The sequence below is a fragment of the Neovison vison genome, chromosome 6, assembly GCF_020171115.1.
Source record: "Neovison vison isolate M4711 chromosome 6, ASM_NN_V1, whole genome shotgun sequence".
Taxonomy (NCBI): Eukaryota; Metazoa; Chordata; class Mammalia; order Carnivora; family Mustelidae; genus Neogale; species Neogale vison.
This window is the reverse complement of record NC_058096.1, coordinates 14,893,243-14,905,224: the sequence shown is the minus strand read 5'-3', so window position 1 is coordinate 14,905,224 and position 11,982 is coordinate 14,893,243. Positions and strand designations below refer to the sequence as shown.

At 37.5% G+C, this 11,982-nt stretch overlaps 1 protein-coding gene across 2 annotated transcripts in view; it reads right to left on the bottom strand.

Moving 5' to 3' along the window:
- Positions 1 to 11,982, bottom strand: part of GRIK1 (glutamate ionotropic receptor kainate type subunit 1) — a 381,656-nt gene that overhangs the window by 38,453 nt on the left and 331,221 nt on the right. For both annotated transcript variants that reach the window (XM_044251035.1, XM_044251036.1), the window contains 4 exons: positions 11,748 to 11,861; positions 9,733 to 9,936; positions 8,834 to 9,057; positions 2,919 to 3,037 (listed from right to left, as the gene is read on the bottom strand). In XM_044251035.1, coding sequence (XP_044106970.1) covers positions 2,919 to 3,037; positions 8,834 to 9,057; positions 9,733 to 9,936; positions 11,748 to 11,861 — 661 coding nt within the window. The remainder of the gene's footprint in view (positions 1 to 2,918; positions 3,038 to 8,833; positions 9,058 to 9,732; positions 9,937 to 11,747; positions 11,862 to 11,982) is intronic.

The window sequence follows — 11,982 nt, the reverse complement described above, 5'->3', positions numbered from 1 at the left end:
TGAATTAACAGATACATTTTCCTAATGCTCTTACGTATCTGGGAGCTTTATTCTCTTTTAATGAGGTAAGTAGTTTCACTGCAATTTGTATTTCCTTCTTTTGTTTGTTTGTAAGAGTCTGGGTGTGTAATATTACACAGATTTATAATAGTTTCCATTAAATTGCCTCAAGGATTTAGTGGGATAGTTTGTTGCTGTTGTTTTAATCTTGTAGTTTAATGGGATTTATGTGCCTGTGGGTGACCGCGTATGCTTAATGCCCAAGGTTATTTCATATCTTTGTACTTAATTGATCTAGCAGCCTTTTGGCAGTGTGATATTATTTAGATCTTTAGTTGTTATCATTAAAATACCATTTATTTCATAAAATAGCCATGGGAAGTAAGTAGTACAGTTAATAGGTATATTTTCTTAGCTTATAGGTATAGATTTTGTGCTGCAAATTTATCCTTTTGTTATTTGGTTGCATTCATGAAAAGATAAGGCAGTAAATTTATTACTTGCATAATTATGTATTATGTGGCAGTAAAACTGGACCACTGAGTAATCAGAAATAATATAAATGTACAAATAATATAATTTTAATCAGAAAAAATATGTTTATCATACTTCACAATAAATATACTTGTGACTGAAGTTTTAGTTTTCAAGAAAACTAAAGAAGAATAACTACTAGAAATCTACTCAGATTACATTTTAAACCCTTGGTCTACGGTACAAATTAGATTTCTTGACATTACACTGTTTTTTATTTTCACACAGTTTTGTGACTTTCATGATTTTCAGCGTTAATTGAAATACTTAGAAATGGCTTTCCTCAAATAGAGATGATTTGTCTAAGTTGGAAACTGGAGAGGATGAAGTTATGTAAGCAGTAAAAGTCGAATAAAACATCATTAGAAAATATTTGGGATGAGAGACAATACTTGCTGAAGTCTCTTTAGTGCCTTTTATGGCAGACATGACAGCCAATCCTGATCCAGACTTTGCTCACGCTCTGTAGAAAAGAGAAAGTCTGATCATCACATTAAAAAAGAAATGAAACAAAATGGTTTCCAATTGAGTACAGTGACAAGCTTCTGCTAGCAAGAGAGAGCACAACAGTTGATAGAGACATTAGCTACCTGGTCCAATGCCACACACTCAGGACAGATGCACTAAACAGTCATCAATACCACCAATTTGTATATGACAATATTTATGTCCGCTGACAAGTATTTTTAAAGTTCTTGAAAAACAAGCAGAGTCTGGTTGGGGCTGACTGCCATGTACCCAAGGTAGTGGTAACTAGCAGACACTGCATCCCACGGTCTGCTGTGGATGTTGGTAAACTCCAAAGAGAATATGAAAGAGAGTTTGGGGAGCTGGGTGCACTCACAGGCACCCAGGCAGTCAGGCTCATTACCTGCAGGGATTTCCTGCATCAAGGGCACGCACAGACTGCTCTGTGGAATCCACACCTACATTTTTCTATTCTAATGGTACACAGAAGCAAGCTATAGGGAAGGTGTGTGTGTTAGGAGAAGTTGGTCTCCAGGTTCTTTCATAGTAATTGCTCCTGAGATAAATGCCCTAAGAATTAAATGCACTGGTGAAGCACTCTATGGGTTTTCCTGCAGGATTTACAGTTCTGTGTTACCCTCTAAACCTATGCAAGTGTTTTCTAGTAAATTCAGTGCTATGTCTGTAAATATTTAGCAGTGCCCGCATAAACCACTGAACTGCCTGATGAGAGAATTTACTCACTTTTCTCAAATATTTGGTGTTTTCCTCTCTCCCTCTTGTTTATAACCACAGAATATAAACATTTCAAGTAGTATGATTAAAACTCCCTCATGAGAAGCCCGAGGTTCATCCCCTAGTAGCAGACATATTTAATATATATCCTCGTTGAATTTTCCTCTGCAAATTTATTTCAGTGTATTGTCAAATGAGCAGATTATTCTAAAAAAGACAGCATCTGTAACTTATAATTTTCTTAAATTAATGCATTTAATCTTGGGATGTCTTTTCTAGACCATACCCCTAGATTCAAAGCGGAATCCACAAAAGGGCTGGATTTCTTCCAAAGGTTAAAATGACTCCCTCCTCCCTCCCCAACAAAATCAAAATCCCCCATCTCATAGAAAAATATATAAAATATATTACTTTTCTATGGTTCGAATTTTATTTCCGCAACCTTCACAGTTTACAGTTGCTATGGTTACCAATTGAGGGAGATTGCAAAAAGTTACAAGCGAGGATAAATCCCAGTAGGGTTTGTTGGAGTAGTAATTAGGTGACCATTTTAGGTACTGTCAGCTACTGGAAAAATGTAAACCAACTTGATTTTCTTTTTTTTTTGAAGATTTTATTTATTTATTTATTTGACGGACAGAGATCATAAGTAGACAGAGAGGCAGGCAGAGAGAGAGAGGAGGAAGCAGGCTCCCTGCTGAGCAGAGAGCCCGATGGTGGGGCTCGATCCCAGGACCCTGGGATCATGACCTGAGCCGAAGGCAGAGGCTTAACCCACTGAGCCACCCAGGTGCCCCATAAACCAACTTAATTTTCAAATGATTCAAATTCCATTCCTTTAGAGCCCCTGACTCATGACTTATGGTTGGAAAGGAAAAGTCTCATGCTTCCATCTATGCAACTTTGTAAATAATTTCTAAGGTACTTTAACCATTACTTCCTTCTAGGAAAATTTGTATTGCTGGATAGAAGTCTTCTTTTAGAAATACAGCCAAGAACTTACATTCAGGTCATAATTTTATCTTTGCTCTCTTTAGAACTGACTCGGAAGTCAGGTTGTATTTTTTAATTCCTGAGGTGGTTTTTCAGCCTACCCTCTAGCTTTACGGTGGAGTTTACCAGCAACAAAGCCTGTCAGCAGATTGTGGGACGCATGTGACAAAGAGAGGCAACCGATGTACCTTGCTGCATGAGAGCTCCAACTCCAAACCAGAAACTGTTTAGTAAAGTAAAATTGTTTTCCACCACGTCTGAGTCAGGGTTGCATGGGTGGGGGTTATACCATTCGTAAGGTGTAAACCTGCAGTAGTTAACAGAAACAGTCTGTAAACATCAGATAAATACATGAGGCACCAAGCAAAACCTGCTGAACAATGCAGAAAACCCAACAATTAGTGGTGAAAGCATCAAACCATTACAATAAAGGCCATATCCATCAACTTACAACTTCGGTGAGCAAGGTTCAAAGGAGATGTGGGGCATTATCTTTACCAAACTTCTTATTTCTAGGCAACGTGCTCTGGTCGGCTGGAATTGTATTTCTCCGGCCTATGTCTAATGAATTCTTCTGAGTTTTTATTCATTTTAATTTTACTGAACAGCCAGTTTGACTATAAAGATAGGTTCACTCATCCCAAGGATTTACCCAACTATAGTGTTAAGACATTTTGTTGCTAGCTGCTGGGGGACACAAAGAAGAGGGGTGACTTGCCTTCAGGGGGCATCTGTGGACAGATGCTCAAAAGAAGGATGTGGTTTAGTGATTGGGTAATGCACCAAAGGAGCTGCAAGGGCAAAAAAGTGAACAGAAAGAAGGACAAGATTTGGAGTATATTCAATTTGTTTTTAGGATACTTCATGTATGGAAAGAAAAATCATAATTTTTAAAGGAAGTGATGAAGTATATGTATATATTTTAAGTAGGTTCCACACCCAGCATGGGCTTGAACTCAAGACCCTGAGATCAAGAGTCACATGCTCTGTCACTGAGCCATCCAGGCACACTGAAGGCTGGAAGTTTAAACTTAATAGTATCCTGGCCCAGGGATGGGGGAAGTGATTCCTCAGTGTTTACTCCATAGCATGTCTCACTAGGAAATGTCACACTCAAAATTCCCTTTTGATTTGTTTTTATTTATAGAATGATGGGCTACAGTCACTTGATCAGCAGCCCTAGTGAATTAGGAAGTTGATCTTGAATAAGTCACTTAACCTCCCTGGCCTCAGTTTCCTTTTAGTAAACAAGAGGGAATCCAGATATCTCTGGGACGGATGAAAAGAAAAATCTGGGGAACTGGATAAACTTTTGGTTCTTTCTCTGTTTTCCAAATATCTGTCTGACTTCTGTAGCCCAAGGAGTTGCCTGTTCTGTGGTTATTTTGTAGGGCTATCTTGCCAAGGGGCACTTATTTCCCCAAAGAGACATAAGCAGATGCTCTGCAAAGGATCTGGAAATGATTTAAAATGCCATAGTTCTTAGCACTGGAAGCTTTGCCATTTGCCATTGGGTTCTTTTAATGTAAGCAGGAGCATTAGAGTAATGTTAAAACCCCATAAAACCGATGGGAACATACGGAATGCTCTCCAGCCATAAGGTTTCAGCAGTAAACAATAGCAGGTTGCTGACACAATGGGGAGAACCGGGATTAAGGTGAATACATTATCTATAGTGAAAAGCAGGACACACTGTGAACCATGCACAAGGAACTGGGCAAACAGCTCCTCTCAATGAAAAACCATTCTCTAGCCCCCCTGCACACCTTCTGGAAAGTGTACACTGTCTCCTCATCAATTCTTATGGGTACAGGGATAATAGCCTCATGGTTTACCCCACAGTAATGGTATCCAACTCATGACTGTGCCTCCTCCGCAGCTGCAGGGCACACAGTGCTGGTTCCTGTGAAGCTTATGAATATAGCTGTAATTGACAATGCCGTGCCAATACATTTTAATTACTGTTTCAACAATATAATTAAGTTTTGAATTTATACACTCTTCTAACCATAGTAGTTTGCTGAGCTGAAGAAATGAATACCAGTATTAATGAACCCACTAATTGAAACAGTAAGCACAGTAAAGATGCCATTACTTAAACAATATCATTGTCACTTGTACAATAATTTTAAAATATTAATTGCAATAAATTAGGAATCTTACGCACTCACAAGGAGTCTTTCTCAACAGACCATAAAATGGGGCAACCACTAACCCCCCTGACATTCAGGTACTTCTTCCTCATCTATGCGACCACCAGCAAGATCACCACTTTCCTCTTTGAAACGCTGCCTTTGGTTTTGTGTCAGTGTTTCATACTTTGCAGTTCTAAGTGAACAATTAATCTAATTTTCTAAGGCAGAAAGGAAAACTGTCTAAACAGCAGTATGATTCTGCCTGCTCTGCAAAGATTATTTTAAGTTCTTTCTTTCCAGGATTCTGAGTGATTTGCATTGAATGGAGGGATATTAAGTGTCAGTAGAACGCCCTGCTGAAAGACACTGGGTTTTCATGATAAAATAGGTCTACCTGTTGCCTGGATGTAGAAATTTTAGCTTGAAATGCCTAATGCCTGCTTAACGATAGCCAGTGAGACAGCAGTGTCAGCATCAGGAAAGCTGGGGGGGAAATTAGTATATGATGACCTGCACCAATGATATTCTGAAGCTGTTATTCCCAATTGATATTGATATTTAGTAAAATGACAGAGAAAGGGACAAATGTGTTTAGTATTGGTGTCAAAATTTGCATATAAGAGAGTAACATTATGTTGAAATGTAAAGGTTCATTTTGGGTTTATGTTTATAAATACCAAGCTTTTACTTGAATGGGAGATATAAAACAATCCCGAGACTGGAAATCTCTAATTAAGGGATTCTTTTATGGCCGGGAATGGATATTGGGCTGCATCAAGGAGTGGGAGAATGGTTCATCGTTTAAAGGACAAAGCTTGTGATATAACCGTTGGGTTTGTATTATAACTTTAGAATTACGGTCAAAAGTTTTCTTAATTTTTTTTTTTGTTACTAAATGACAACTTAAAAATGTTCATTTTTAACAAGATAAACATAAATCATAAAATGTAAGCAGATGTGATATCTGGATATTTGGTTTATTTAAATTGTGTGTTCATGATAGACATAATTCCTTGGGGTTAAGTGTTTTCCAAAAAGTAATTAAAAAAAGGTTAACCACAAACCAAAAACCCTGACATGCACATTTTTAGCATCATAACTAAACAAGTCATAGTAACTTAAATGTTTATATAGTTTTCTTTAGTTTGTCTAACTTTATGAATTCAATTCAGTTTAGCAAATGATTTTTAAACATCTATCTAGTGAGACCATTAGCCTAAATGCAGTGATGGGCTTTATTTTTTTCCCCTTTAAAAGAATATAAAAGGATATACTTCAAAACACAAATTCAAAAACCTTCCCAGAGCTAACAATGATTATGAGATTACATTTTTTTAAATTTCTATTTCACTAACTCTGAAGACAAACCACAAAGGTGGTAGCAGGAAGCTGTCTCACATCTTCGCTTCTTGGTGCAGAATGACCAAGTTCACTGTCTCAAACTATGGTGATGGGAAGTAAAAGCAAATTGGCACATCTATGCAACAAGGGTTTTGTCTTTGGGAATCATCTCCAAAATATATTTAAGGGTTTTATGCAGAGGAAGTAGGAATGGATTCAAGAGTGTAGAGATGAATGTAGTTGGATCCCCATGATGGTACACCTGTGCACTGCAGGGAGCTTTTATCCACCCCCACATTCCACCACAACGGTGTTTGCAACAATCCCACTTTTCTAAGACCCAGAGTGAGAAGAAAGGCCATGAGAGACAAGGAGAAAAAGCTAAACAAAGATCTGGTTTATAAATGGTGCTGTTGGTGAGTAGGAATATTGTGTAGATAATATTGATTGGGGGGGTGGGTTTCCTAATAGAGATAGAATAAAGTCAGAAAATATAGGGCTCTGAGTCACTGATTGCTGATACAGAAAGAGTCAAAATGAGGAGGGGAAAATGACTGAATGTCACATTATTCTGACATATTCTTATAAAAATAAGGCAATTTAAAGGCACAGCTGGGGTCCGGTGTAAAAAGGTACTTTCAGCCTGTATTCTTGAAAGAACTTCAGAATGCTGCTTACATGTTCTGTCTCCCATTGGCTATGATCAAGTCAGTATGATAAATAACATTTCTGGTCATCAGCATTGTCTTGTTTTTTCTACTCATCAGCATCCCTGCTTAGACAGAGCAGCAGATTGGGGGAGATGGAAACCCATGTCCCTCTGCTGCTTGGTTGCTCTGCTGTCTCCAATGTCACCCAACAAATGTGGGCCCCAGAAGAGAAGAATGGAACAATGAGTCAATGCAAAATTTCTTATTCCTTATTCAAATGTTCATCAAGTGGCCATTTATTATATAGCCATTCTAGGGCAGTATTAATTTCACTTACTAAGAAGTAATAAGAAATGCACCTCCAGAGGTGAGCAACTTATCTTTTAAAATTTGATACCCAAAGCAACATCTTCTTTAATTTTTTAAAACATGGTCTCTCAGTCTTGGTGCTATTGACATTTTGAGGTTACTCTTTTTTGTTGAGAGTTATCTGCCTACTATAGGGTGTTCAGTGACATCCATGAACTCTGCCCACTTTATGTCAGTAGCATTTTCCATCCTCAGTTGTGATAACCAAAAAAATGTTTTTAGAGCATGGACAAATGTTACCTGAATGATTAAAATCTCTCCTAGTTGGGAACTACTGATTTAGAACATTAAAGTATAAAAACACAGTATCACTGCACATACACACTAATATATTATCTTCTGTGGGGAGACTTATGGAAAGAGAGCTTTGGTCATTATTTAAAGTAGCTTAATACTTGGCCAAAATTTGGAAAATGACCTGGGATCTGGTAATGATACACTTTATAAGGCATGAATTATGGAGAAAACCTCTATTTCATATTGAATGTATAAATAACCACATGTGAGCACACATATTCATTTAGTTTGACTGTATCTGTGTGTCTCATGCATCTTTAAGACTTTCTAGTCTGGGTTATTTTCCCAAGCTAGCTTTATAATTATGCCAGGGAAAGAGTTACCTAGCATTAATCAAAACCAGAGAGTGGACAATGACAGAGAGCTGGCATGAAGATATATTTCTCATAGAAATTCCTGGAGGGAAAACAAAAATTGATCAGGGAAAAAAGTTTGCTGAGTTTTGTTGAAAGATGAAAAAGATTGAAAACAAGTGGGGAACATACAAAAGCAATTATTTTTTTTACATGGTCTATCTAGGGATATCAAATGTTTAAGCCAAGAAAGATGAAATAGCTGTGTTTCAAATTCAGCATCAAAGGTATTTAGAAAAATATAATCTACTGAAAGGTATAAAGATCCTTTGAAGAATTGTGTAAAGTGGAATGGTTAAATATAGAGTTATCTCAGAAAATAAAAGCTAAGCTGAATCATCAGTGGTAGCATAAATATTTCATGCCTCTAGACTCTACCTGTTAGTAATCTTTCTTTTTCATGGTTATTTCTAGAATGCTCTTTCACTCTTTAAAGTTTTTAAAAATAAATTTTATCAAATTTTCAAAGTAGTTTTCTTTGTTCCTGAGGCTTATGCAATCTTGTTTCACCCAGTGTTTCTTATTTGCTACAATAATTCCTAGCTAACCTTTCTTCTGTTTCGTGTAATGGAATATTCCAAGGGTCAAGTATCTGGACACCATTTTTCTCTTCCTGTTGAAACATTTGAGATTTATTAACTGAGCTGTTGCTTTGTTGTAATATAATTCAGGGAAAATAGGTAAATAAACATTTTATGCTGCCTGAAATACTGTGATGATTAAATTAATATAAAAATTATCTTCTTGTTGTCTTTTAAAAGTATCCTTATTTAAAAAAAGTCAGAAGATATTCATTCACAGCATGGCCTTTGAGGAAGAACTTGACAGAATAGAGCACTAGGCAAAACTAAAATAACATTTAAAGTTCTTAACCTATGTTTACCTAGTCTAGAGCATGCGTGATAATATGCGACTGACCTAAATCTGTTTTTGTAAATTCAGTAGTTCTCAAACTTACCTTGCAATTACAAAGAGTACACAACTGACTCCCAGGCAGGCTAAGAGCACATACATCCAAATGTCAGGAGACAGGGGGTTGAGGAAGGAGAAGACTCCCGGATTGGTACCATTGGGCTTCCTGTAGAGAATGCTGATGCCGAGGGTCATGAAAGGTTTGGAGAAGTCGATGACTTTCTCCCGAACGTAGGTAATGGTAAGAGGAGCCACTGCCAGATCAGCCTTCTGCAAAAGCAAGTTAAAAATCATTGTCTTAGTCCTCTCACTTCCCAGCAAATGTCTGGACTTTCCTGGACTTTTCCTGATCTATATTTCTCAATTCCAAACGTTTCTCATGCAAAAAGCTTCTGTAATGATTGGCTCTAGCATAAAAACGGTTGATTTACACAGTTGTTCTTGTGAAATAGTATTTATTAGCAAAAAGAAAAACCAGAAGGTATGAAATACAAACAGACAGACATATATATACATTCTGGAACTAAATGGAGGAAAATGCTGCTGGGGGTTATCTTTAAAAAGGACAGTGAGCCAAACAAGGAAGGAGCCTCTTGGTCATAAAATCAGATGACAAGATGAGACTTTAAGCTGCAAACTGTAGAATTCATTATCAAATTTAAGAATCACTCTGGTTTATTCTTCAGCATGAAAAACGGACCTATAAATTTTTGTCCTCAGTTTGTGTCCTTACTTACCCTTCTACATAAGCAAACTCCATTTCCTTGTTGTTTTCTCCTACTCCTTAAACCATTATTAGGGTTCAAAACAAACAAACAAACAAACAAACAAAAAAACCCATGACATTTCTTCTGACCCCGACTCAATCGTTTTTTTCTCTTACCTCTTGCTATGCATTTTGTAAGACACTTAAAACACACATATAAAAGATGCATTTCTGCTTACATGATCTATAAGTTCTTTGACCATTCCATTCCACTCTCCTTTGTCATTCTGAGCTCCGTATTTACCATCAGGGACAAGTTTGACGTCATAAATGAAACCCAAGATGTTGGACAATTCCTTCAACAGGTCCAGGCAATAACCTTCAAATCTGTCATTTCCATATAAAGGCTTATCAGATTTCCTGTACATCACATAGGGTTCTTCCTAAATGAAACAAATCAAATAGGAAAGCCCTGTTATAAGGAAGGCAGAATTTCCTCCATCAACAGTCAGAAAGTATAAAATATTTGAAAATGATTATTAAGATTTCAGAGTAAGTAAGTTAGTCACTCACCTTCCTGCCTTCCCTAAACTCATTTTCCTTATACCCTCTACCAATACAGAACATTTCCCATATTAGTATCTCTCCTTTTTCAGCATGTGAATGAGACTGTTTTCCTCCACTGCTGAGGACAGGGCTGTGAGTGACTAGTATGATACGGACACAGTTGAGGACACAGTTGAGGTCCAGCAATGAAGGACCAGATGTCTGGGTGTCTGGCCTTCATCTATCCCCACACCCAGACTTCCTTGCATGTTCCCCCTCCTTCCTGGCTTTTACATGAGAGCTTTGTCTATGAACAAAAAGGAAATTTAAATCAACAACTACGGCTTCTTAGTCTTCAAACTTCCTACCTACTAAATATTCTCATTTCTTCATCTCTCAGTTAAATTTCATTTCAGTTTCACTATTCACTTTTATCTTCATATTTTCATTGGTTTTCTTTAGGGTATCTTGTACAAAGACTATTTCGATGTCTTCTTATATTATCAGTTCTGTCTTCTTATTTGAACTCAAATACTTCAAATCTTATATTTGGTAATTCTTTGCTTATATGCTTACATAATAAATCCCCTATTCCATGAATAATTAGCATTTCCTTACTACCACCTTTAACCTTATTTTCATTTGGCTAAATGAAAATTTATTTTATAACATATGATAGTTACTAAATTACTGGTATGTCCTATAGCTTCTCATACATTTTTCCCCCAGACATTTAAGAACCATTTAGGCTTATCCTCAAACAAACTGTTAGAAATAGAAAATTCTACATTTCCAAGAGTTGGTTGCTGGGAAAGTAGTCACCAGAAAAACAAAACTATTTTTATTATGGATGAACAATTCTCAGAAGTTAACGGTTTCATAAATAAATTGGTCTATCATTAGAGACTGAATCAAATAAAGCAGGAATGTCTGAAAGATTTTAGAGGTGGCCACTCCTGACTTTAATTCTTTGGGTTAGGGCTGGAAAAGAGAAAAAAAATGAACAACCTGTGGATATACAATGACAGGATGGGGGTATGGTCAGGGTTCTAATTAGTAGCAGAAAGTCCCCTCACTTGGGTTTTGAAAAACTTCTTAGTAAAGGGGTTATTTACAGAGGTGTGAACAAGGCAAAGGGAGCCAATAGGAATGGAGGTGGGAGGAATGGTGGCGTATAAACATCCAGGAACCAACATAATAAGGAAGCTTGTAGCACTTATGGCTAAGGCAGGCAGGAGGAAATAGTGCTCCTGGAATCCAAGACAGCAGAGGTCTGGAAGCAGGATCACTGACAGAATAAAAACTGTGGTTATGAAGCATAGAGGTTCTGAGAAAACCACTGGAGTGGCAGGAGTAAAATGTTCTTACTTCTCTTTCCCTACTTCCTTGATCTCTTGCCAGAGTGTCTATTTGGACGAAGCCAACCAGCAGCCAGGCAGCAAGGGAGACTAGCTGAGTGGGGCCAGAGAGTGGAACAGGGCAGAGTTGAGAAAGGATTGAAGGTAGGAGATATGCAGAACATTACAGGAAGCTTCTAATTCAGTACAATTATAGGTGCATACAAACATGAGTTTTTAGTGTCCTAATTAAAAATTAAAAATAGGCATTTGCAGACAAAGTTGTTGGCATGAAAAAGATAGCTGAAGAATTCTTCAAAGTCTAGGGCAGGAGTATGGAGAAGACCCTGAATTCCACTCAGTCTACTTACCAAAATGGTGGTGACGATGAGTGTCCGGTTGGCCAGTGAATCTGTGATATTGTTGGACCTGTCTTTATTGCCATCGGTCATGTTAAGCCCACTGTTGGAGTTCCAAATCCCAATCTACACAGAACATAATACATCAGAGGCTGCTGGCTGTCAGTGACCCCATTTACATTAAAGCGAGGCCCCTTCTACACCAGGAATGGACATAAAAGCTTAGAGTCTGGGGAGAAGACACTGA